Below are 27,709 nucleotides of genomic sequence, written 5' to 3' on the forward strand. Positions count from 1 at the left end.
GTTTCCAGAATCCGCTGATCTGATGTGATTTTGGCCAACTCCTCCCAAAACTCCTAGAGATGTCCTCCCACCCTAGTTAGAGAAGAGTGGACCAGCCTCACATCACTGTGAAGCTATGAAGGTATTAAGCACTCTGACTGGTAGGAGGCCTTCCTGACCGCATGAAAGGAAGACTGGCATGCCTGAAAGCAAGACTTCTGACCACATTACAGATGACCAGGCCATTACAGTCTGCAGTCTCGAAAACGAGATCGAGAGCCCCCTGAAAACTGACAACCAGAGGCTTTTTGATTATCCTCTGGCAACCGCTGTAGCTTAGTTTCCCCCAGTTCTCTCACCAAGTTACAGAGATCTTTGCCAAATAGCCACTTGCCCCAAAAGGGCAGTTTAACTAGACCTGACTGATGCTGCATCCACTGCCAATGCCGCAACCATAGTTGTCGATATGCTAAGACAACCAAAGACATACTGCGGGATGCAACCCGAACATGTCATAAATAATATCCACCAAGTAGGCCAACCCGGCTTCCAGCAGGGCTTTATGGTGACCGTCTTGTTTTGCCGACTGCTGATGTCACTTCAGGCATGCTCTTACTATGAATGAGCTCCACATCACTAGAAGGCCTAAACAGGCCACTTCAAAGGCTTGTTTCAGCAAGCCTTCTAGCTTCCTATCCTGTAGGTCTTTTAGGGCAATGCCCCCTTCTTAATCACCAATGTAACCAGGGAGTTCACTCTGGGAAGCTCCAATTTATTTTTCTCCTCCAGAACTAATGAGTAAAGGGGAATCATGGCTCTTTCCATTCTCAGCCCCGTGTCCGATGAGACCCATTCTGATGTAATCGGGTCCTGAATGTCTGGATGCATCAGGAAAAAAGGATCTCTAAGCCCCCTCATGACTGATGAAGATGGCATTCCTGAAGCCGAAGCAGGAGGCTCCTCAATGGAAAGCACCACCAGTGCCTTCAAAATAAGAGTACTGAGCTCCTCTTTATGACACAACCTCAGAACTTTCAGATCATCCCCCTCCTCAGGAGGGAGCTCTCCCTCCTCTAACGGCTCTTTCAAAGATGACTCCTATGAAGAGACCAAGGCCACATCAGATAAGGAGGGAAAAGCAGAGATAGGCTCATCTTCCCACTTCTAGAAGTCTAAATGAGATCTCATAGGAGCCAGAAGGGAAGCAGGGTGAGAAACTGAAGCACCCTACAACAACTCTGACCGTCCTTGCTTCAGTAAATAGGCCTGGTGCAACAGCAATATAAACTCCAGAGAAAACAAACATCGCATTGAAGCTGAATGCTCTTTCATGTCCTGAGACTGCAAAATGGCAGCTGTGTTCCATGCAAGATCAGACAGTGGCTTTTCCTCACTGCCAGTCGGCCCCCCAATAAAATAGCACCCGTTTCCAAGCTCTCCTGCATCAAACTGTGCACCAGCTCCACCAGAGAGCCCAAAGACCTCAGAATATTTGGATGCTGGGCCAAATCTGAAGACGTGCTGCCGCTGACCATTTCCTCTGCGTCCTGCAGGATTCCAGCTTGCATGCACTGCGACACCCCGATGCCAACTGGTCCCATAGTAGGAACACATCTTAACTGCCTCTGTGGGAGTCGATATTCACCCCAGCAGTCACAAGTGCCGCACAATGTGTCACAAGTAGCGAGTCAGGATTCCTTTCTCTGCACAAAGTAGAATTTGCAGCCCTCCAAGTGGTTTCGAGTCAAACTCCGACGGCAGTTCCCAGCTCCCCCTAAGCTCACAGTCTCTGCAAGTCTTACCACAGATGAGAAAGTCTCAGGACTGATACTCTGTCCCATGCTCTCCAACAAACCTCTTTCCTTCTCCTTTTGTTTTTTTTGTTTGTTTGTTTTTAAGGTTGTTGTGCTGGAAAATGGAGAAGGGAACCGACTGAAGACAATAAGATAAAGCATAAGGAATGTCAAGCCAAATGCAAAAAGGAGATAAGAAGGGCTAAGAAGGACTTTGAAAAAAAGTTAGCATTAGAAGCGAAAACACATAGCAAAACTTTTTTTAGGTATATTAAAAGCAGAAAGCCAGCTAAAGAATCGGTAGGGCCGCTGGACGACTGTGGTGTTAAAGGGGTGATCAGGGAAGACAAAGCTGTAGCAGAGAAATTAAATGAGTTTTTTGCTTCGGTCTTCACCGAGGAGGATTTGGGAGGGATACCGGTGCCAGAAAAGGTATTTGAAGCGGATGAGTCAGAAAGACTGTAAACTTGGAGGATGTAATGGGGCAGTTCTGCAATCTAAAAAGTAGTAAATCACCGGGACTGGATGGTATTCATCCCAGAGTATTAATAGAGCTGAAAAATGAACTTGTGAAGCTATTAATAGAGCTGAAAAATGAACTTGTGAAGCTACTGTTAGTAATATGCAATTTATCCTTAAAATCAGGTGTGGTACCAGAAGATTGGAGGGTGGCCAATGTAACGCCGATTTTTAAAAAGGGTTCCAGAGGAGATCCTGGAAATTATAGATCGGTGAGTCTGACGTCGGTACCAGGAAAAATGGTGGAGGCTATTATTAAGAATAAAACTACAGAGCACATACAAAAGCATGGGCTACTGAGACAAAGTCAGCACGGATTTAGTGAAGGGAAGTCTTGCCTCACAAATCTACTGCATTTTTTCAAGGGGGTGAACAAACATGTGGACAAAGGGGAGCCGGTGGATACTGTATATCTAGATTTTCAGAAGGCGTTTGACAAAGTGCCTCATGAAAGACTCCAAAGGAAACGAGAGTCACGGGATCGGAGGCAGTGTATTATTATGGATTAAGAGTTGGTTAAAAGATAGGAAGCTGAGAGTAGGGTTGAATGGTCATTATTCTCGATGGAGAAGGGTAGTTAGTGGGGTCCCTCAGGGGTCTGTGTTGGGACCGCTGCTTTTTAACATATTTATAAATGACCTTGAGATGGGAGTAACTAGTGAGGTAATTAAATTCGCATATGACACAAAGTTATCCAGGGTCGTCTTGTCGAGGGAGGAGTGTGAAAGATTACAAGAGGACCTCGTGAGACTGGGGGATTGGGCGTCCAAATGGCAGATGAAGTTCAACATTGACAAGTGCAAAGTGATGCATGTGGGAAGGAGGAACCCAAATTACGGCTATGTCATGCAAGGTGCCGCTTTAGGAGTTACAGACCACGACAGGGATCTGGGAGTCATCGTGGATGGGACATTGAAATCTTCCGCTCAATGTGCTGCGGCAGCTAAGAAGGCGAACAGAATGTTGAGTATTATTAGAAAAGGGATGGAAAACAAGCATGAGGATGTTATAATGCCATTATATCGCTCCATGGTGCGACCGCACCTGGAGTATTGTGTTCATTTCTGGTCGCCTCATCTCAAAAAAAGATATAAAGGAATTGGAGAAGGTGCAGAGAAGGGCAACGAAAATGATAAAAGGGATGGGATGACTACCTTATGAGGAGAGGTTAAGAAAGCTAGGACTCTTTAGCCTGGAGAAAAGGCGGCTGAGGGGTGATATGATAGAGGTCTACAAAATAATGAGTGAGGTAGAGCAGACAGATGTGAAGCGTTTGTTTATGCTTTCTAACAATAATAGAACCAGGGGACACAAGATGAAATTAGAATATGGTAGGTGTAAAACAAATTGGAGAAAGTTTTTCTTTACTCAGCGCGTGGTTAGACTCTGGAACTCATTGCCAGAGAAGGTAGTGATGGCAGCTGGCCTTGCTGAGTTTAAAGGGAGTCTGGACAGATTCCTGAAGGAAAAGTCCATTGATCGTTATTAAATTTTGGGGTTTTGCCAGGTTCTTGGGGCCTGGATTGGCCGCTGTCGGAGACAGAGTGCTGGGCTAGATGGACTTTTGGTCTTTTCCCAGCGTGGCAGTGCTTATGTACTTATAAAAGGAGATCTCCATGGGAAACAGGGGAGAGGTGAAGGGAAGGAATAATTTACTCTACAGGAAACAGGGGAGAAATGAAGGGAGGGAAGAAGTAAATTCACAGGCACCAGAGACGGAGATTTATTTATTTATTTAGGTAATTTATAATACCCCACCTTCTGCCGCAGTTTAGCAGCCTCAAAGCGGCTTACAATGAACTAATGAAATAATTACAATGAGAAATGAGAGGGTAGAAGGAACAGAGAAAGGAAGGAAGGGAATATAAATACAATCTTAAAACAAATAAATAAGTAGGCAGGGAAACGAAAGCAAAAAAGAGGAGGAAGGAAGGAAAAGTCCAAAATCAGGTCTTGACTCGCTGAGACTCATTAAGGCAAGCAAACAGGACAGCAAAGCCGAGAAGGTAGTGACAGATACCTGAGACAAGCAGTGTAGGTGACGACCGTGGCCTGCTGGAGACAGTAGAAAGGCTGGTGAAGAATCGGGACACAAAGGCACCAGGAAAGTGCTGATTGAGCGGCGTCAAACATCCACCTTGCAGAATGGCATTGCGTTGAACCGGCAGTGCCGAGGATGAAGATGGAGAGCACCGGGCCGCGATCTCCGCCAGCTGGGCCTGCAACCCCGGTATGCTCCTGCACACGTAGCCTGGCAGCTCCACTTTACCAACGGCCCCATCGCACGCCATGGCGCCCGCTCAGCAATGACCGGCCTGCTGGATCACTTTCCTCAGTCCCCAGGCACCGAAACCGCAGCAGCGATCAGCTGACAGGATGGAGGTTGCCGGCAAATAACAGCTGACCAGCGTCAAGACGGGGCTCCTCCTCCAAAACACGGAAACAGTAGTAGAAAAGAGGCAACGCTGGAAACCACTCTCAGGCAGCGAGACGCCAGTAGCGATCAGCTGAAAGGAAGAGGTTACTGACCAACAACAAAGGTGAACGTCAACAAAGGTGGGCACCTCAGGGAAGGCCTGCCATGCGGGGGAAGTCAACGGCCGCACAAACTCACTGGTCGTGTGGTCAGCAAGGCTGAAAGGAACCAAGGGAACTCAGCGATTACAAATGAAGGCAGTCCTGATCAAAATCTAGCAGAAATACAACCAAACGGGGAAGATCGGTGACAGTACCCGGAGCCAACGGTTCTGGAGTCCGTTAATCAGCAGCCATTTTGAATAGATATGACTCTGCAGACTCAAGCCACTCGCAAAGCTCAACTGAAGCTTTGTTGGAAACAGTAAAAATTAGCGTGATATCCTAACCCTTACAGCATAATGCTGTCACTGGCTTGAAAAATATGAAGTATTATCTGCTGAAAGTTGATGGTCGGTAATTTTGACTAGTAGGAATTCTCTCCACTCTTGTTTTTCTTTTAAAAAATAAATAAAAGTAATAAAAATGATTTCTTTAAAAAATATGAGCAAGAGAGAGCAGTCACTGGACAGCAATGGTTTTATGTCTGACTCATGGTGCTACAGCTTTCAACTTTAATTTATAATCCATCTTTTCTTTATTTTATGTTTGCATTATATCAAACGTTTAACATTACCACATGCTGTAAGGAAATAAATCCAAGGTTTGATAGAGAAAAAGAAAAAAAAAAAGGATAAAACTTCCTTAGAACAGGAAAAATACTAAATCTCAGAAGTCCAAGCCCCTTAATTGATTGGGGGGGGGGGGAGGGAGAGGAGAGAAAGCGAATGCTACATACCTGTAGAAGGTATTCTCCGAGGACAGCAGGCTGATTGTTCTCACTGATGGGTTGACGTCCTCGGCAGCCCCCTCCATCGGAAAGTTTACTAGCAAAGGCCTTTGCTAGTCCTCGCGCGCCCATGCGCACCGCGCATGCGCGGCCGTCTTCCCGCCCGAAACCGGCTCGAGCCGGCCAGTCCAGTATGTAGCAAGACAATACACTTCAAGGCAAGACTCAACTCCAAAGGGGAGGCGGGCGGGTTTGTGAGAACAATCAGCCTGCTGTCCTCGGAGAATACCTTCTACAGGTATGTAGCATTCGCTTTCTCCGAGGACAAGCAGGCTGCTTGTTCTCACTGATGGGGTATCCCTAGCCCCCAGGCTCACTCAAAACAACAACCATGGTCAATTGGGCCTCGCAACGGCGAGGACATAACTGAAATTGACCTAAAAAATTTACCAACTAACTGAGAGTGCAGCCTGGAACAGAACAAACAGGGCCCTCGGGGGGTGGAGTTGGATCCTAAAGCCCAAACAGGTTCTGAAGAACTGACTGCCCGAACCGACTGTCGCGTCGGGTATCCTGCTGCAGGCAGTAATGAGATGTGAATGTGTGGACAGATGACCACGTCGCAGCTTTGCAAATTTCTTCAATAGAGGCTGACTTCAAGTGGGCTACCGACGCAGCCATGGCTCTAACATTATGAGCCGTGACATGACCCTCAAGAGCCAGCCCCGCCTGGGAGTAAGTGAAGGAAATGCAATCTGCTAGCCAATTGGATATGGTGCGTTTCCCTACAGCCACTCCCCTCCTATTGGGATCAAAAGAAACAAACAATTGGGCGGACTGTCTGTGGGGCTGTGTCCGCTCCAGGTAGAAGGCCAATGCTCTCTTGCAGTCCAATGTGTGCAGCTGACGTTCAGTAGGGCAGGAATGAGGACGGGGAAAGAATGTTGGCAAGACAATTGACTGGTTTAGATGGAACTCCGACACGACCTTTGGCAAGAACTTAGGGTGAGTGCGGAGGACTACTCTGTTATGATGAAATTTGGTGTAAGGGGCCTGGGCTGCCAGGGCCTGAAGCTCACTGACTCTACGAGCTGAAGTAACTGCCACCAAGAAAATGACCTTCCAAGTCAAGTACTTCAGATGGCAGTAATTCAGTGGCTCGAAAGGAGGTTTCATCAGCTGGGTGAGAACTACATTGAGATCCCATGACACTGTAGGAGGCTTGACAGGGGGCTTTGACAACAGCAAGCCTCTCATGAAGCGAACAACTAAAGGCTGTCCTGAGATCGGCTTACCTTCCACATGGTAATGGTAAGCACTGATTGCACTAAGGTGAACCCTTACAGAGTTGGTCTTGAGACCAGACTCAGACAAGTGCAGAAGGTATTCAAGCAGGGTCTGTGTAGGACAAGAGCGAGGATCTAGGGCCTTGCTGTCACACCAGACGGCAAACCTCCTCCAATGGAAGAAGTAACTTCTCTTAGTGGAATCTTTCCTGGAAGCAAGCAAGATGCGGGAGACACCCTCTGACAGACCCAAAGAGGCAAAGTCTACGCCCTCAACATCCAGGCCGTAAGAGCCAGCGACTGGAGGCTGGGATGCAGAAGTGCCCCTTCGTCCTGTGTGATGAGGGTCGGAAAACACTCCAATCTCCACGGTTCTTCGGAGGACAACTCCAGAAGAAGAGGGAACCAGATCTGACGCGGCCAAAAAGGAGCAATCAGAATCATGGTGCCTCGATCTTGCTTGAGTTTCAACAAAGTCTTCCCCACCAGAGGTATGGGAGGATAAGCATACAGCAGACCCTCCCCCCAGTCCAGGAGGAAGGCATCCGATGCCAGTCTGCCGTGGGCCTGAAGCCTGGAACAGAACTGAGGGACTTTGTGGTTCACTCGAGATGCGAAGAGATCTACCAAGGGGGTGCCCCACACCTGGAAGATCTGTCGTACCACACGGGAATTGAGCGACCACTCGTGAGGTTGCATAATCCTGCTCAACCTGTCGGCCAGACTGTTGTTTACGCCTGCCAGATATGTGGCTTGGAGCCCCATGCCGTAACGGCGAGCCCAGAGCCACATGCTGACGGCTTCCTGACACAGGGGGCGAGATCCGGTGCCCCCCTGCTTGTTGACATAGTACATGGCAACCTGGTTGTCTGTCTGAATTTGGATAATTTGGTGGGACAGCCGATCTCTGAAAGCCTTCAGAGCGTTCCAGATCGCTCGTAACTCCAGAAGATTGATCTGCAGATCGCGTTCCTGGAGGGACCAGCTTCCTTGGGTGTGAAGCCCATCGACATGAGCTCCCCATCCCAGGAGGGACGCATCCGTGGTCAGCACCTTTTGTGGCTGAGGAATTTGGAAGGGACGTCCCAGAGTCAAATTGGAGCAAATCGTCCACCAATATAGGGATTTGAGAAAACTCGTGGACAGGTGGATCACGTCCTCTAGACCCCCGGCGGCCTGATACCACTGGGAGGCTAGGGTCCATTGAGCAGATCTCATGTGAAGGCGGGCCATGGGAGTCACATGAACTGTGGAGGCCATGTGGCCCAGCAATCTCAACATCTGCCGAGCTGTGATCTGCTGGGACGCTCGCACCCGCGAAACGAGGGACAACAAGTTGTTGGCCCTCGTCTCTGGGAGGTAGGCGCGAGCCGTCCGAGAATCCAGCAGAGCTCCTATGAATTCGAGTTTCTGCACTGGGAGAAGATGGGACTTTGGATAATTTATCACAAACCCCAGTAGCTCCAGGAGGCGAATAGTCATCTGCATGGACTGCAGGGCTCCTGCCTCGGATGTGTTCTTCACCAGTCAATCGTCGAGATATGGGAACACATGCACCCCCAGCCTGCGAAGTGCCGCTGCTACTACAGCCAAGCACTTTGTGAACACCCTGGGCGCAGAGGCGAGCCCAAAGGGTAGCACACAGTACTGGAAGTGGCGTGTGCCCAGCTGAAATCGCAGATACTGTCTGTGAGCTGGCAGTATCGGGATGTGAGTGTAGGCATCCTTCAAGTCCAGAGAGCATAGCCAATCGTTTTGCTGAATCATGGGGAGGAGGGTGCCCAGGGAAAGCATCCTGAACTTTTCTTTTACGAGATATTTGTTCAGGGCCCTTAGGTCTAGGATGGGACGCATCCCCCGTGTCTTCTTTTCCACAAGGAAGTACCTGGAATAGAATCCCAGCCCTTCCTGCCCGGATGGCACGGGCTCGACCGCATTGGCGCTGAGAAGGGCGGAGAGTTCCTCTGCAAGTACCTGCTTGTGCTGGAAGCTGTAAGACTGAGCTCCCGGTGGACAATTTGGAGGTTTTGAGGCCAAATTGAGGGTGTATCCTTGCCGGACTATTTGCAGAACCCACTGATCGGAGGTTATGAGAGGCCACCTTTGGTGAAAAGCTTTCAACCTCCCTCCGACTGGCAGGTCGCCCGACACTGACACTTGGATGTCGGCTATGCTCTGCTGGAGCCAGTCAAAAGCTCGCCCCTTGCTTTTGCTGGGGAGCCGCGGGGCCTTGCTGAGGCGCACGCTGCTGACGAGAGCGAGCGCGCTGGGGCTTAGCCTGGGCCGCAGGCTGTCGGGAAGGAGGATTGTACCTAAGCTTACCAGAAGCATAGGGACCAGTCTTCCTTCCCCCGAAAAATCTTCTACCTGTAGAGGTAGATGCTGAAGGCTGCCGGCGGGAGAACTTGTCGAATGCGGTGTCCCGCTGGTGGAGAGACTCTACCACCTGCTCGACTTTTTCCCCAAAAATGTTGTCCGCACGGCAAGGCGAGTCCGCAATCCGCTGCTGGATTCTATTCTCCAGGTCGGCGGCACGCAGCCATGAGAGCCTGCGCATCACCACACCTTGAGCAGCGGCCCTGGACGCAACATCAAAAGTGTCATAAACTCCTCTGGCCAGGAATTTTCTGCACGCCTTCAGCTGCCTGACCACCTCCTGAAAAGGCTTGGCTTGCTCAGGGGGAAGAGCATCAACCAAGCCCGCCAACTGCCGCACATTGTTCCGCATGTGTATGCTCGTGTAGAGCTGGTAAGACTGGATCTTGGCCACGAGCATAGAAGAATGGTAGGCCTTCCTCCCAAAGGAGTCTAAGGTTCTAGGGTCTTTGCCCGGGGGCGCCGAAGCATGCTCCCTAAACTCTTAGCCTTCTTTAGGGCCAAATCCACAACTCCAGAGTCGTGAGGCAACTGAGTGCGCATCAGCTCTGGGTCCCCATGGATCCGGTACTGGGACTCGATCTTCTTGGGAATGTGGGGATTACTTAATGGCTTGGTCCAGTTCGCAAGCAATGTCTTTTTCAGGACATGATGCAAGGGAACAGTGGATGCTTCCTTAGGTGGAGAAGGATAGTCCAGGAGCTCAAACATTTCAGCCCTGGGCTCGTCCTCCACAACCACCGGGAAGGGGATGGCCGTAGACATCTCCCGGACAAAGGAAGCGAAAGACAGACTCTCAGGAGGAGAAAGCTGCCTTTCAGGAGAGGGAGTGGGATCAGAAGGAAGACCCTCAGACTCCTCGTCAGAGAAATATCTGGGGTCTTCTTCGTCCTCCCACGAGGCCTCACCCTCGGTGTCAGACACAAGTTCACGGACCTGTGTCTGCAACCTCGCCCGGCTCGACTCCGTGGAGCCACGTCCACGTTGGGGGCGTCGAGAGGTAGACTCCCTCGCCCGCATCGGCGAAGCTCCCTCCGCCGACGTAGTCGGGGAGCCTTCCTGGGAGGTGGCCGCGGTCGGCACCGCACGCGGTACCGACGTCGGGGACCTCAACCTGGGCGATGGACCAGCCGGCGCCACGCTCGACGGTACCGGAGGCGCAAGCACCGCCGGTACCGGAGGGGTAGGGCGCAACAGCTCTCCCAGAATCTCTGGGAGAACGGCCCGGAGGCTCTCGTTCAGAGTGGCTGCAGAAAAAGGCTGAGAGGTCGATGCAGTCGTCGACGTCAGAACCTGTTCCGGGCGAGGAGGCTGTTCCGGGCTGTCCAGAGTGGAGCGCATCGACACCTCCTGAACAGAGGGTGAGCGGTCCTCTCGGTGCCGATGCCTGCTGGGTGCCGAATCCCTCGGCGACCCAGAGCTCTCGGTGCCGACACGGGGAGGAGACCGGTGTCGATGCTTCTTCGACTTCTTCCGAAGCATGTCACCGGAGCTCCCCGGCACCGACGAGGAGGACGTAGAATCCATCCGTCGCTTCCTCGGGGCCGAGACCGAAGAAGGTCGATCCCGGGGGGGCTGTACCGCAGGAGCCCTCAGGGTAGGAGGAGACCCACCCGAAGGCTCACCGCCACCAGCAGGGGAATGGACAGCCCTCACCTGCACTCCTGACGATGCACCTCCGTCCGACGACATCAGCAGACGAAGTCTCGGTACCACCGACGTCGATGCAGTCGCCCGATGCCTCGGCGCCGATGCAGAGGTCCGATGCCTCGATGCAGTCGATGGAGCGGCAGCCAAGGAAGATGGTCCGGGCGCTGACGACGTCGATGCACTCGATGCCTCCGGTGCCGATGTCGACGAAGAGCCCGAGAACAAAACGTTCCACTGGGCTAATCTCGCTACCTGAGTCCGCCTTTGTAACAGGGAACACAGACTGCAGTTCTGAGGGCGGTGCTGGGCCCCTAGACACTGAAGACACGCAGAGTGCCTATCAGTGAGCGAGATTACCCGGGCGCACTGGGTGCACTTCTTGAAGCCGCTGGAAGGCTTCGATGTCATGGGCGGAAAAATCACGCCGGCGAAATCAAAGGCCGAAATGGCGAAAATTGAAGCACCAAAATTTAAAGGGAGAAAAATCTCGACCGAGGCCAAACTAGGCCTACCCCGACAACGAAAGAAAACTTACGGGGCAAAAGCTGTGAAAATTACGGGAAGGGCAGAAAACCCGAAAGGGTCTTCCGGAACACTTCCGGAGCGCTTCCCGAACTTTTTTAAAGAAAAACAAGGAAAAAACACGTCGAAAAGGACGCGCGAGGTCGACTCTCTGGGGCACGAACGGCGTAACACGACCGTACCGAGCGCGGACGAAAGAAGACTGGCCGGCTCGAGCCGGTTTCGGGCGGGAAGACGGCCGCGCATGCGCGGTGCGCATGGGCGCGCGAGGACTAGCAAAGGCCTTTGCTAGTAAACTTTCCGATGGAGGGGGCTGCCGAGGACGTCAACCCATCAGTGAGAACAAGCAGCCTGCTTGTCCTCGGAGAAATAAAATAAACTAAAAAGGAAAAAAAAAACATAACAGAAATTCAATGATGGATCCAACTAATACAGGCCAGCCATCCTGACTAATTAGCATTCCCCCACCAGTAATTACAAATCAATCATCATTAGAAGCTTGCTGTTCCTTAGAGTCCACACAAATTTATTTAATTGTTCTGGTTAAAAACAAAAACACAAACCCATAACCTGCCCTATCCAAGAAAAAAAAAGCCCCCTAAATCTCAGATTCATTGTCCAACAATAAGGAGCTTCTTCACTTCACTTGAGTTGTCCTAAAGAAATCTGGGAAGACTTTAACCTTTGCATCAATGAAGAGAGTCACTATTCTGAAAGAAGGGCCAGTTTCTATGTGGCTCCAGCACAATGGATAGCAACAGTGTGGTTCCAACAACCAGATCTGTAGATGATTCCAGAACGGCTGTTTATTCGAAACCATCCAGTGTTAAATGCCCTTCTTGACCTTCTGGCCCAGAGGGGAACATTTTCCTTTCAGGCAAGTAATATACACTAGCTATAGGAAGAAGGACTTCTGTAAGATATTTTAAAACTTCAAGAAAATATTTTTCCCACATATCTAAATAAAACATATAATTTACTTTAGGAAAATTTGTAAAATGCAGATTCTTCCTCCTAAGTTCTCCAATTTTAATAGGCAACAAGGGTAGAATTCAATCCAAATAAGGACTCAATCTTTGCTTCATACCACTGTAAGTGCTCTTCACGTTTTTGTAGAGATAGATTCTGCACAGCCATTTTAACTGAATGCCTTCCAAAATGCTCTGCTCAGACAAATGGTGACAGAACCCACAAGTGAAGTAGCGACGCTGGAACCGATATTCACTAATGGGTAAAGTGTGTCTAATGTCCGAGTGGATATTCACCTGGGCAGTAGTGTACATCAAATAGTGTGAGTTTTGTGTGGCTACCCTCCTCTCTAGTTGTTCTATCAAATCAAAGTCCTGGATTTCAAACATGCTAACTTTAGTAAAACGGAGTTCATAGGATGGGAGGACATATGAGAAGTGGAAAGAGAGTGGTGGTCCAGGCTGAAAGGAACTATAAAAATGGCTACTGACCTTTATGAGAGGATAGTAAATAAAAGCAAGAGAAAAAGGAAACAGATATGGTTCTCCAAAGAGTTGGCGTTCATGAAGTACAGAAAAACTGAAGAAAAGGAACACAGAAAGGAAAACCAGATGAAACTGAAAAAGCCAGGAGAGATATATGTCTGGTGAAAGCAAAGGAAGAAGAAATGGCTAAAAATGTAAGGAGGGAAGACAAGAATTTTTTCAAGAATATTAATGAAAGAAGGAAGACTAAAAATGGAATTGTGAGACTGAAAGATGCTGTGAACCACAACGTGGTGAGTGATGAGGAAAAAGCAACCGTGCTAAACAAATATTTCTGTTCTGTGTTCACGGAAGAAAATCGTGGAGAAGGACCACGATCAGCTGGCAAAGGTACATATGATAATGGAGTGGATACTGAACCATTCAGGGAGAGAAAATGTTTATGAACAACTTGAAAAACTGAAGGTGGACAAAATCATGGGACTGGCGAGATCCATCCCATGCCAAGAAATATGATTCTAATTCTCCTTTGCTCAAAAGCCATCATTGCATTCAGTATAAAATTCTCCTTCTAGCCTTCAAAGGCTTTCACCTTGGGTCCCAGTTTATTTGTCCTCTAACAATATCCTACTCTCCCCCACGATTGCTTCGCTCTATCAATGTCCATCGACTAGTTCTACCAGGCCCTAAAAAATACAAGAGTTCCTGGCATAGTGCCTTCTACGTCCTGCAACTTGGAACAATCTCCCCCTAGAAATTCATGTGAGTTATCCCCCCCCCCCCCCCCCAAATTTAAAACAGCCAGCAAGACGTGGCTATTTAGACAAGCCGTTAGTCAGTGAGGCGGAGGCGGGTCCAGTGACCTCAATTTCCATTCCTTACCCCTCCCTTTCTTCTTTTGTTCCTTTCGTTTCTTCCCCTTAAGTTGTTTATGTGTGTTGTGATCTTCTCCCCTCTGTCCTATCAGACATTGTACAATGTTTCTTGCCCGATTTGTCCCCCTCTTTTGTTTTAGCATGTTAACCGTTTTGTTCTGCATGACAGCTTAAGCGGTATACTAAGTTTCTACAAAGAATAAAGAACTGGTGACACACAAGTGGCCACTGCCTCTGAAACCATATGCTTGTACGCTGCTGCTAAAGCAATATCTGCAGATTCTGAATGCAATAAGATATAACATTCACTTGTCATAGCTGATATATGCATGGATGCCGACTCTGATGCCCATTTATGGTTACCACAGCCAATAACATGCAGTCAGCTGATGCCACATCAATGCTCATCCAACACCTGCTGCCACATAGGCAGATTTGAAATTTTACACACAGCTTCCACAACTGGGCCATACAGTCACTGGAACTGTATTATACAGGCAACTAGTGGCATACCTGCTGCTGTAGCAATTGCGCATACAGGGTGACAAGGTAGCTGTGCTACCCAGATGGCTACTAAACAGTGCTACAGTGGTGGAAATAAGTATTTGATCCCTTGCTGATTTTGTAAGTTTGCCCACTGACAAAGACATGAGCAGCCCATAATTGAAGGGTAGGTTATTGGTAACAGTGAGAGATAGCACATCACAAATTAAATCCGGAAAATCACATTGTGGAAAGTATATGAATTTATTTGCATTCTGCAGAGGGAAATAAGTATTTAATCCCTCTGGCAAACAAGACCTAATACTTGGTGGCAAAACCCTTGTTGGCAAGCACAGCGGTCAGACGTCTTCTGTAGTTGATGATGAGGTTTGCACACGTCAGGAGGAATTTTGGTCCACTCCTCTTTGCAGATCATCTCTAAATCATTAAGAGTTCTGGGCTGTCGCTTGGCAACTCGCAGCTTCAGCTCCCTCCATAAGTTTTCAATGGGATTAAGGTCTGGTGACTGGCTAGGCCACTCCATGACCCTAATGTGCTTCTTCCTGAGCCACTCCTTTGTTGCCTTGGCTGTATGTTTTGGGTCATTGTCGTGCTGGAAGACCCAGCCACGACCCATTTTTAAGGCCCTGGCGGAGGGAAGGAGGTTGTCACTCAGAATTGTACGGTACATGGCCCCATCCATTCTCCCATTGATGCGGTGAGTAGTCCTGTGCCCTTAGCAGAGAAACACCCCCAAAACATAACATTTCCACCTCCATGCTTGACAGTGGGGACGGTGTTCTTTGGGTCATAGGCAGCATTTCTCTTCCTCCAAACACGGCGAGTTGAGTTCATGCCAAAGAGCTCAATTTTTGTCTCATCTGACCACAGCACCTTCTCCCAATCACTCTCGGCATCATCCAGGTGTTCACTGGCAAACTTCAGACGGGCCGTCACATGTGCCTTCCGGAGCAGGGGGACCTTGCGGGCACTGCAGGATTGCAATCTGCTATGTCGTAATGTGTTACCAATGGTTTTCGTGGTGACAGTGGTCCCAGCTGCCTTGAGATCATTGACAAGTTCCCCCCTTGTAGTTGTAGGCTGATTTCTAACCTTCCTCATGATCAAGGATACCCCACGAGGTGAGATTTTGCGTGGAGCCCCAGATCTTTGTCGATTGACAGTCATTTTGTACTTCTTCCATTTTCTTACTATGGCACCAACAGTTGTCTCCTTCTCGCCCAGCGTCTTACTGATGGTTTTGTAGCCCATTCCAGCCTTGTGCAGGTGTATGATCTTGTCCCTGACATCCTTAGACAGCTCCTTGCTCTTGGCCATTTTGTAGAGGTTAGAGTCTGACTGATTCACTGAGTCTGTGGACAGGTGTCTTTCATACAGGTGACCATTGCCGACAGCTGTCTGTCATGCAGGTAACGAGTTGATTTGGAGCATCTACCTGGTCTGTAGGGGCCAGATCTCTTACTGGTTGGTGGGGGATCAAATACTTATTTCCCTCTGCAGAATGCAAATAAATTCATATACTTTCCACAATGTGATTTTCCGGATTTAATTTGTGATGTGCTATCTCTCACTGTTACCAATAACCTACCCTTCAATTATGGGCTGCTCATGTCTTTGTCAGTGGGCAAACTTACAAAATCAGCAAGGGATCAAATACTTATTTCCACCACTGTATATAACTGACTTCGAACACTGAGACATGTAGGTGTCACAGTGTTCAGGAATGGAGTGAGCCCTTGTCCTGATCCGAAGATCAGCAGTCAGAATTCCCAACGCTTCACCTGTGGCAACCACCGTTCCCCAGCGGTTGAGCCCCTGGGTTCAGGTGGCCAGCAGGACTTGGAAGTGGGTTGAGAACAGGGCTCAGGAGATGATAGAGACGGGCAGCAAATAGCAGAGGTCAGGTCCAGGCACAGAGTCAGGGCATGCAGCAATCCAGTAGAAGTCAGGTCCAGGAACAGAGTCAAAACCAGGTAAAGCAGGAGTCTTCACAACAGGAGCACACCAAGATACCAAGAAGAAGTACCTGAGGCAAAAAGAGGAGGGAAACTCCTAGTTTTAAAGTGAAGGCTTCTGACTACAGAGTAGGAACGCCCAAAGTGTAGGCACATCCAAAGTGGAACTGAAGAGAGAAGTGTATGCTAGCCTCTGCCTCCACGTATGATGTTCCAGGTACGTGATAGTAGGTGATTACTGAAGGTAGAGAAGAGTGGAGGAATGGCCTAGTGGTTAGGGTGGTGGACTTTGGTCCTGGGGAACTGAGGAACTGAGTTCGATTCCCACTTAGGCACAGGCAGCTCCTTGTGACTCTGGGCAAGTCACTTAACCCTCCATTGCCCCATATAAGCTGCATTGAGCCTGCCATGTGTGAGAAAGCGCGGGATACAAATGTAACAAAACAAACAAAAAAAATTGGCCTTTCAGGCACACAGAACAGCTGATTGTACAATTGTATAAGACAGATGGTTATCGCATCTATGAAATATCAGTACCGTGTAACTCATGTGGTTGTTGCATGCACACAAAATAGGTGGATACTTAAGCTGAATAGTATCAGCGCTTGTTGCAACTAAACAGAGGTGATGGTAGCAGGAGCAACACAGGTAGATGTTGAAGGACAGCTAGATCGGCTGCCTCTTTAGAAGAGTGATATAGGTGGTTGCTGCCACAGGGAAGCAACCCAGAGGAGTGCTGCAATTGTGTAACACAGGTGGCGCCATCCTGAGCCACACAAGTGGATGCTGCCACTATGCAATACCAGTGGGTGCAGTTAGTGTGCAATACCTGTGCCACTGAGCAACCATGTCAATGGGTGCAAGTGTGCAACCCAGGTGGTTGGAGCAATTTGCAACCCAGGTGGACAACTACACACACAGGGGCTGAGAAGCCCAAGAAGGTATAGAAGGAACTGTGCACTATATGTGGAAGTAAACCACAGCTGAATGGGAAAAAAACAAACTATGCAATTGGGCCAGCTCCAAAACATCAGTGGCTACCAAACCTCTTTGGAGGCACTATTTCTGTAACTGAAAAAATAATGCAACTATCCTGAATCTGGCAGCCAGATGAGTAACTCATGTAGAAACAGTGTGCGCCCATCAAATTTGGTAGAACACAGCAACAAGCTTAGTTGATTCTTCGGAACTCCATACAGGAAAAACTAAATAGTAACATAGTAGATGACGGCAGAGAAAGACCCACACGGTCCATCCAGTCTGCCTAACAAGATAAACTCATATGTGCTACTTTATGTGTATACCTGACCTTGATTTGTCTCTGTCATTTTCAGGGCACAGAGCGTAGAAGTCTGCCCAGCACTAGCCCCGCCTCCCCCCACCAGCTCTGCCACCCAATCTCCTCTAAGCTTCTGAGGATACCTTCCTTCTGAACAGGATTCCTTTATGTTTATCCCATGCATTTTTGAATTCCGTTACCGTTTTCATCTCCACCACCTCCAGCGGGAGGGCATTCCAAGTATCCACCACTCTCTCCGTGAAAAAATACTTCCTGACATTTTTCTTGAGTCTGCCCCCCTTCAATCTCATTTCATGTCCTCTAGTTCTATAACCTTCCCATCTACGGAAAAGGTTCATTTGCGGATTAATACTTTTCAAATATTTGAACGTCTGTATCACATCACCCCTGTTTCTCCTTTCCTCCAGGGTATACATGTTCAGGTCAGCAAGTCTCTCCTCATGCGTCTTGTAACACACATCCCATACCATTTTTGTAGCTTTTCTTTGCACCGCTTCAATTCTTTTTACATCTTTAGCAAGACACAGCCTCCAAAACTGAACACAATACTCTAGGTGGGGCCTCACCAACGACTTATACAGGGGCATCAACACCTCCTTTCTTCTGCTGGTCACACCTCTCTCTATACAGCCTAGCAACCTTCTAGCTACGGTCACCGCCTTGTCACACTGTTTCGTCACCTTCAGATCCTCAGATACTATCACCCCAAGATCCACCTCCCCGTCTGTACATATCAGACTCTCACCGCCTAACACATACTTCTCCCGTGGATTTCTACTCCCTAAGTGCATCACTTTGCATTTCTTCGCATTGAATTTTAATTGTCAAACCTTAGGATCTGCAGAAGCTAGAAGAATGGTCTTTTTCATGTTTTCCACTCCCTCCGGGGTGTCCACTCTGTTACAAATCTTAGTATCATCCGCAAAAAGGCAAACTTTACCTTCTAACCCTTCGGCAATGTCACTCACAAATATATTGAACAGAATCGGCCCCAGCACTGATCCCTGAGGCACTCTACTACTCACCTTTCCCTCATCTGAGTGAATTCCATTAACCATCACCCTCTGGCGTCTGTCCGTCAACCAGTTCCTAATCCAGTTCACCACGTCGGGTCCTATCTTCAGCCTGTCAAGTTTATTCAAGAGCCTCCTGTGAGGAACCGTGTCAAAAGCTTTGCTGAAAAATATAAGTAGATGACGTCTATAGCACTTCCATGGTTCAATTCTCCGGTCACCCAGCCAAAGAATTCAATGAGATTCATTTGGCACGATTTACCTTTGGTAAAACCATGTTGTCTCGGATCTTGTAACTTATTGGCTTCCGGGAAATTCACTATCCTTTCCTTCAGCATTGCTTCCATTACTTTTTCAATAACCAAAGTGAGGCTTACCGGCCTGTAGTTTCCAGCTTCTTCCCTATCACCACTTCTGTGAAGGGGGACCACGTCCGCCGTTCTCCAAACCCACGGAACCCCTCCTGTCTCCAAGGATTTATTAAACATATCTTTAATAGGATCTGCCAGAACCTCTCTGAGCTCCCTCAATATGCTGAGGTGGATCCCGTCCGGTCCCATGGCTTTGTCCACCTTTAGATTTTCAAGTTGTTCATACACACTCTCTTCCGTGAATGGTGCTATATCTACTCCATTCTCATATGTACTTTTGCCAGTCAATCGCGGTCCTTCTCCAGGAGTTTTTTCTGTGAAGACAGAACAAAAGTATCTATTTAGCAAATTTGCTTTTTCTTCATCATTATCTACATAGCAGTTTGCAGCATCTTTCAGTCTCACAATTCCCTTTTTAGTCTTATAATATACCTGAAGAAATTTTTGTCACCCCTCCTTACATTTCTAGCCATTTGTTCTTCCGCTTTCGCCAGACGTATCTCTCTCTTGGCTTCTTTCAGTTTCATCCGGTATTCCTGTCCGTGTTCCTCTTCTTGAGTTTTTCTGTATTTCAGGAACGCCAACTCTTTAGCCCTTATTTTCTCAGCCAATTGCTTGGAGAACCATATCGGTTTCCTTTTTCTCTTGCTTTTATTTACTCTCCTTACATAAAGGTATGTAGCCATATTTATAGCTTCTTTCAGCCTGGACCACTGTTCTTCCACTTCTCATACATCCTCCCAGCCCATCAGCTCCTTCCTCAGGTATTCTCCCATTTTACTAAAGTCAGCAAGCTTGAAATCCAGGACTTTGAGTTTTGAGTGGCTGCCCTCCACTTCAGCTGTCATATCAAACCAGACTGTTTGATGGTCACTGCTGCCCAGGTGGGCACCCACTCGGAGATTTGACACACTATCTCCATTTGTGAGCACCAGACCCAGCGTCGCTCCCTCCCTCGTGGGTTCCATCACCATTTGTCTGAGCAGAGCACTTTGAAAAGCATCCACGATCTCTCTACTTCTTTCCGATTCTGCAGATAGAACCTTACAATCTACATCCGGCAGACTGAAATCTCCAAGCAACAATACCTCACTCTTCTTTCCCAACTTTTGAATATCCGCGATCAGATCTTTATCTAGTCCTCCAATTGCGTCGGAGGTCTGTAGACAACACCAACGTGGACAGAAGTTCTATCATCTCTTTTTAAGGTGATCCATATCGCTTCTTCCTTTCCCAGGTCCCTGTCATTTCAGTCACTGCGATATCATTTCTCACGTACAGAGCTACTCCTCAACCTTTACGACCATCTCTATCCTTCCTAAATAGATTATAGCCTGGTATGTTTGCATCCCATTCATGGGAACCATTGAGCCATGTCTCCGTGATTGCAACAATGTCTAAGTCCGCCTCCAACATCAGGGCTTGAAGGTCATGAACTTTATTGCTTAGACTGCGAGCATTCATTACTTTCCATCTACATTTCAGTGTAATTTTTATCTTCTGTTTAGTTTCTTGTTTAGTCTCACTTCTTGCTGTGTTGGTAAGAAGTGATTTGCTAAGATTGTTGTTTTCATTGCTTTCTTTTCTACTGACGCATGTTGTCTTTAGCTGGGGGTGACCACTTGAAGTGAACTGCCTCCATATGCCACCCCCGCCTTCTAGTTTAAATGGCTAGAGATATATTGTCTGAATTTCTCCCCAAGGATTTTTTTTTCCTGCCACAGTGAGATGCAGCCCATCTTTACAGTATAGTCTTTTGTTTTTCCATGTATTGCTCCATCCTCCTACGTATCTAAATCCTTCTTGGTGACAACAGGCTTTGAGCCAGCTATTGAAATTCTCAGTACTTTGCAATCTTTTCTCTCCCTTTCCAAAGGAAGATAGTACTTCATAGAAAGCTATTGTTTGTATCAAAGGTTTTAACCCTCTTCCAGCTCCTGAAAAGCTCTCTGCGTGACAAGTGGGGTATTACTGGACAAGTCATTTGTTCCCAGGTGGATAACATCATCAGTGTTTGACTCCTTAGTTTCTTCTCTGATTATAGAGATTATTTGCTTGGTACTTCTGGTAGCTGAAGAGCCAGGAAGGCATTTCACTTTGCATGGCCCCTTGAACTGTGTTTCAAAGTTAATGCCTCTGATAATGGAATCCCCTAGTAGCAAACGTTTCCTGGTATGAGTTTCAACATTAGTGATTTGGGGGTGTCTTATCTCTTTGGGTACCTTCATATCTTTTTGTTCCACCTTCATTGGTTTTTTTTCCGCCTCAGTTCTATTTTCAGGAACATCACAGTGCTGTAATGGAGTAATTCTGTAGGGGCAACACTTGTGAGGGCAGATGCTTCTGTGCCACATGACGTAGTCTGCCTGAGCCTACCGTGAACCATCTATTCTTAGGTGGTTTTATCCTTTGAGGCAGTGGTGAGAAGTTGGTATGATTCTGTGCAGTCCTAGAACCTGCTTTAAGTGCATCCAATTCCTGCTTTATTTAGCTCCTGTTTTAAACTTGCAAGCTGAAGATAGATAGGACAAGCCTTAAGTCTCCAGATGATTGACCTTGAAACTAAAGCACCACAATTATTACAGAGAATAAAAGTCATCCTGATTGGTTGAAATGGGTATGAACAGGTGTACTATGATGGGGTTAACAGTCTGCAAGATCGCCTGTGTGTGACTGAGGAGTAAAGTTAATGAGTTTTGGCATGTCTATATATGACTGGAAAACCATGGGGTGGGTGGGACTATAAGTCCCAGTGAGTCAGCCAAGTGCTGTATCAAAAAAAATTCTCTAGGTATGACCAGAATGCTACAGTCTGATCAAAGAATTTTCAGTTGATTTAACTTTCAAATTCCACTAGAATATAACAAGGCAGGGTTAGAAGACAGAGAAATGCACCACGATACAGATTCACAGGACAAATTAATTAAGCAATAAGCATTAAATTAAGGAGAATATCAGGTTGCTAAACCTATAGCCAAAAAGTTGAGAAATTAGAATAAGATAATCAGAAATCACTTAGTATTTCAGTTCAGGTCCAGCACATGGAATGCTACAAACAAAGGTCCAGCACATGGAAGTGGCCTAGTGGTTAGTGCAGTGGACTTTGATCCTTGGGAACTGAGTTTGATTCCCACTGCAGCTCCTTGTGATTCTGGGCAAGTCACTTAACCCTCCATTGCCCCTGGTACAAAATAAGTACCTGAATATACTATGAGGCATATTTTCAAAGCACTTAGCCTTCCAAAGTTCCATAGGTTTCTATGGAACTTTGGAAGGCTAAGTGCTTTGAAAATATGCCTCTATGTAAACCACTTTGAATGTAGCTGCAAAAACCACAGAAAGGTGGTATATCAAGTCCCAATTCCCTTTTCCTTAATGACTGACTGCTACACATAAGAGAAGACTTAACCTGATATTCAAATTAAACAGAGAGAAAAGTAGTAGAATCTGTATCTACTATGCAGGCAGCTACTTTAAGTGTTAAGTTGACTGTACTGTACTATTCCCCTTTGTGGTTATGTATTTGGTTGAAAATTCAATAAAAACTGTTTCAAGTCAAATTGCAGCACACAACAATGAACCAAGGAATAGGAGCATATGTCCTAATAAGAGGTAAAATCCTCTTTCTTACTTTCTTTTTTTTTTTTTTAAACTTGAGAGCTAATAAATGTCTGGAATTGCTTACTGTAAACCAGCCAGGAAACACTTGAAAAAAACAAACAAACATCAGTTGACAAACAGAAACAGAACGTTAGCGGGAAAATTGTAAGTCTGGAACACGGAGGAAAATTTAATATCACACAAACAGGAGTAGCTAGTCCTCCACATAAGAGTCAACAAAATATTCTCTGCTTATAGATAGTCACACAGAACATTTAACTGTTTATAGAAACTGGAAGAACAAAGGTTCCCATCAGTAATCCCTGCTGTGAGAAAAAGTCAAGCCACATACCAGTGAGAGGTTAATAAGGAACAGAGGCACCAGCACCAGAGTACTGAAATAACTGAAATAAATCAGAACAGGCTCAGGAGATGTCGGTGGTCTGATGGTCCAGTTGGGGGGGGGGGGAGAAAGGGGTGGTAGGGATCTCAGTGAGATATACCTCAGCTCCATAGAACAGCTGCATTCTTCTTTTTTTTTTTAACAGGAGCTTAAGCCAAAGAAGTCACCACAACTCAAATGAACCCCAGGCATTAAAAACTGGGACAGGAGAACAAGCCCAGGAAGGCATCCCAAACTCAACTGAAACACAGCTAGCAGGGCTGCTAGCCAATCATCTATTTGCTTGGGAGACAGAGGAATACTGTACATTCTATGCTGTATATTACATTTGTATCCCGCGCTTTCCCACTCATCACAGGCTCAATGCGGCTTACATAGTAACAAGAGAATACAATCTGTAGTATCAGAATCAACAAAGGAGGTATGTGGTAGGACAAATGAACAAGGGGTAAATGGGATAAAAGAGGTATGAGAGAAAGGATAGGGATATGTAATGACGTAGAGCAATAAAGAAGAGGTAGGAGAAGAGTATGGAGGGTAAGAAGATTGGTAGGAGGTAATTTCTAAGTCATTGTTGTTAATGATAAGATGAACCAGTAAATAGCTGGGTTGCTTATGTTTGCTTATGGTAGGTCAAGTCGTTCGGGTAAATCTGTTTGAATAGATGGGTTTTCAATAGTTGCCTAAAGGGAAGGTACTCACTAGTTGATCGAATGTATCTGTGTAGAGCATTCCAGAGTTGGAATCCCAGGTAGGGGAAGTTAGATGCATGATATGTTTTATACTTTAATCCTTTGCAATTGGAAAGGTGCAGGTTAAGGTATGTTCGTAAAGATGTTGATCTGTTTCTGGATGGAAGATTTAAAAGACTGACCATGTAACTTGGTGATACTCCATGGATGATCTTGTGGATTAGTGTGATGACCTTAAAGTTCACTCATTCTCTAACAGGGAGCCAATGAAGTTTCATACGGAGAGGTGTTGCACTTTTGAATCTAGGCTTCACATAAATAAGTCTAGCTGCCGTGTTCCGGGCAGTTTGAAGTTTCTTCATGATTTGGGCCTTACATCCAACGAAGATACTATTACAGTAATCAGCATGGGTGAGTACCGTGGATTGTACCAAATTGCGGAAGGTATTCAAGGGGAGATAAGGTTTCACACGTTTCAACATCCACATCATGTTGAACATTTTCTTGGTGATGGATGTTGCATGGTCTTCAAGGGATAAGTATTTATCCAATGTAACTTCAAGGACTTTCAGATTGTTGGATATAGGAATTGTGATATCAGGAGTGGTGAGAATAATTGGATGGAATGTGGAATATTGGGAGGAGAGGATTAAGCATTGAGTTTTGTCTTTGTTCAATTTCATTTTGAAAGCGTTGGCCCAAGAAGTTAGGATATTCATACCATTGGTTATTTTGTCGGAAATTTCTGCCAGGTTAGATTTGTTATGACCCAGTAGTGGTGAGCCCCTGTGCCCCGACTGAGCATGGCTGAGATGAAGTGATACCGCACTCGGTCAGGCAGCCAGACCACCCCTAGCTTCACCTGGGAAACGACCACCGTTCACTGGAAGTTGAGCTCCCAGCTGCAGGTGGCCGCCAAGGCTTCTGGAACCGGCGAGGTAGCACAGCCGCTGACCAGGATGGCAGGGAACAGACATATTCCAGAACCAATACTCCGACAGGCAAAGAATAGTCAAAATCAGTCCAGGGTCAAGGCAGGCAGCAAACAAGCGTAATCCGAGAAAACTAGCCAAGGTCCGGTACACAGGAAAACAGGAACAGAACATAGTCGGTGAACAGCACTCCGACAGCAAGTCCTCAGAACAATTGAGGCCGAAGCAATGAAGGCCTGGAGGCAGTGCTTTAAATAGTGAAGGAATCAGGCTAATAAAACATGTGCAGCTGAAACAAGATGGCTGCCCCCAGCAGAGAAGCCCAACGCCCAAATATGGGCTTCCTTCCTGCAGCCGGCCAACCCCAAGATGGCTGCCATAAGCTGAGATGCCCATCCCAAGATGGCCGACCTATCCTGGAGAACCATTACCAAAATAGCCAGCTATCTCTGCTGGACCGCACCTCACCGGCGAATCGGCCGCGCAGGCCTGGAACCAGCTTTAAGGCTACCACTGGAATAGTGATGGCCAAAGCTATGCAGCCAAGAACAACTGAAAAAAGTACTAAGTAGGCCAAACAGCAAGCAAGTGAATTAATATTTGAGAATCTGAAAAAAGCAGGTCTGAACAATGAGTCCTGATACAAACTGGTACAAACTTTAAATCAAATATAGCACCTGTAATGAAAGATCAGATGAATAAAATGGAGCTTATTAGTTTTGGTATACAATGATACAGAGGTAATACAGAGTTCATGAGAAAGGTATGAAAAGTATTGCAGCCGGAAGATGTGAAACTGTTATCTCAACGCTTCCCAAAACATGTTGATAATTAGCAGTAGCTGAGAACGGAAGGAGGTGGGCACATCAGATAGCAGATCGCATGGGAAAGTATGATCTCAGAAATTGCGAAATATTAGGAGCTAGGTATCTCACCATTCACTTCTATGGAGAAGATAGAGTATAAAAGAGGGGAGATTTTGGCTTAGTTTGAGAGTCTTCTCCAAAGCCTCTGTCAGACGGCGAAGCCCTGTGCGGCTGAAACCAGAATCTGATGTCTGTATTTGTATCAACTTGAAGACCTGTGTTTGGGTAAGAAATAAAATGTATCTATCTATCTAAACCCATCTCTGTCTTTATTTTTATTGATTCTATCTTCTCTTTACCTTACATTCAGCCTACCAGGTAGATCATATACAAGTGACACTCAGTCTTTGCAGAAACTTAGACAGATGTTTAATAAGATTTATGTGGGAACATAAATGGCCCAGAGTATATCTAGATCCAGGAAACAAACAGAAAGCAGTAATTATGGGAATTAGTTTTCAATTACGGCTCCTAATGCCACCCCAGAATAGACCTTGTGATTGGGTGACAATGGAGGTCAGAGAAACTATACAGAATCTGTTATATGAAATAAGTACCTTTAGTCCCCCGTATGACAGAGTCAGAAAGAGGTCTATAAGAAGAGGGAATTAAAAACACAAGATATGAAGGGAATAAATATGGTAACGTCGTCAGCATAGACATGTTTGGAAAGGGATTTAGCCAAAGGAATCATCATAAGGTTGAATAGAATTGGGGATACAGGAGAACCTTGAGGCACATCGCAATCTGATGAACAGGGAGATGATATTGCTGTAGATGACTTGACTTGATAGGATCTAGAGGTAATAAAGCCTTCAATCCATTTTATAAAATTGTCACCAATTCCCAACTTATCCAGAAGTCTAGTAAGAATACAATGGTCGGCCATGTCAAATGCTCCAGACATATCAAACTGCAAAAGGAGTACGCTATTTCCGAATGATATTTCTTGCTTGAATCTGGATATTAAAGTAAGCAATACTATTTCCATACTATGAGTAGGACAGAAACCCGATTGAGATTCATGAAGGATCCAGCATCACACTTGTTCAGCCCACCACTCTTTATATTATTCAGCAAGGTCAATATAAACCAGTTACACCCTTCAAGTCTGAAGTAGACAGCTGCATGGGAACAGGGCAAATCCCACAGTTACCGCGGGGATCCTGAGGGGTTCCCACAAAGTATTGGAGAATTGAGCCTTGTCTCCCCCCCCCCCCCCCTCCTCTCCAGTCCTGGGAGCCCTCCCCGAATGTACCTCAGTACATCCTGGTGGTCTAGTGGCCTTTTATGGGCAGGAAAGATCCCTACACTTTCTTGTCCATTACCACTGATCCTCTCAATGCTACCATTTCTTTAAAATGGCTGTCAAGACTTCACGGCGGCCTCGTGAGCCTTCCGTGGAAGTCTTGCGTGGCCACGGCTTAAGTCTTGGCAGCCATTTTAAAAAACAGCCACAGCAAGAGGATCAGCAGCAGTGGGCAGGAAAACGTGGGGGTCTTTCCTGACCCTAAGAGGCCATTAGACCATCAAGATGTACTCAAGAACATTTGGGGGGGGGGGCACCCAAGGCTGGAGGGGAAGGAAGGTGGATGGATGGAGTCGTGCATGAGGGGGCGTGGGTGGGAGGGGGCTGAAAAAAGCTTTCATAAGGGGGGGATGTACATGGAGAGGGGGAAGGAAAAAGGGGAAAAAGAGCACATGGGATAGAAGGGGATGGAGAGGAGAGGGGGACATGCTGCTCATAGATGTTTCTTTTTTTGGAAATATGTATCTTTAATTTAATATGGAACAAAATGCATTTATGTATTTCACTGCTTTTAGAATCTGGTTTTCTTAAGGGGGGGATCAAGGTGACTGTGCAGCAAGGTGACTGTGAAGCGAGGTGCGGTAAGGCGAGGGCAGGGTGGGCCAGGGGTAGGGATGGAGGAGATTACTTGCGGCAGGGACGGGTTATATTCCCGTGGGGACAGGCTAGATTTCTGTCCCCATGCAACTCTCTAGTCTGAAGTATGGACAGACCCAAACAAACCTGACCATCTCATAATAGTTTGGTAAAATGGAGACTGGCCCATTCTTACCTTCTTTTTGTTTCCGCCACTGGAACTCCAATACCACATCATCATGTCCCACAAAGGTGTGTACTGGTGTGTTCAGATCAAAGATGTTCCAGAGAAGAAGACTGTTCTCCCGTCGCAGCTGGGGTACCATCACTGTCACTAACCCACTACTGAAAGGCTACAAATAGAAAGGAAATGGAGTCAGATTGTTTTATTTGGAAAGAACAGAAAAGTGGCTAAAATTGCTAAAAAGCA

General features: G+C 46.8%; 1 protein-coding gene across 1 annotated transcript in view; it reads right to left on the minus strand.

The window, feature by feature from the left end:
* Window positions 1-27,709, minus strand: part of WDR59 (WD repeat domain 59) — a 355,903-nt gene that overhangs the window by 208,409 nt on the left and 119,785 nt on the right. Inside the window, exon 10 of the mRNA XM_030203634.1 lies at window positions 27,476-27,632. Within this exon, the coding sequence (XP_030059494.1) occupies window positions 27,476-27,632 (157 nt within the window). The remainder of the gene's footprint in view (window positions 1-27,475; window positions 27,633-27,709) is intronic.

The sequence above is a fragment of the Microcaecilia unicolor genome, chromosome 5 (genome assembly GCF_901765095.1).
Source record: "Microcaecilia unicolor chromosome 5, aMicUni1.1, whole genome shotgun sequence".
Taxonomy (NCBI): Eukaryota; Metazoa; Chordata; class Amphibia; order Gymnophiona; family Siphonopidae; genus Microcaecilia; species Microcaecilia unicolor.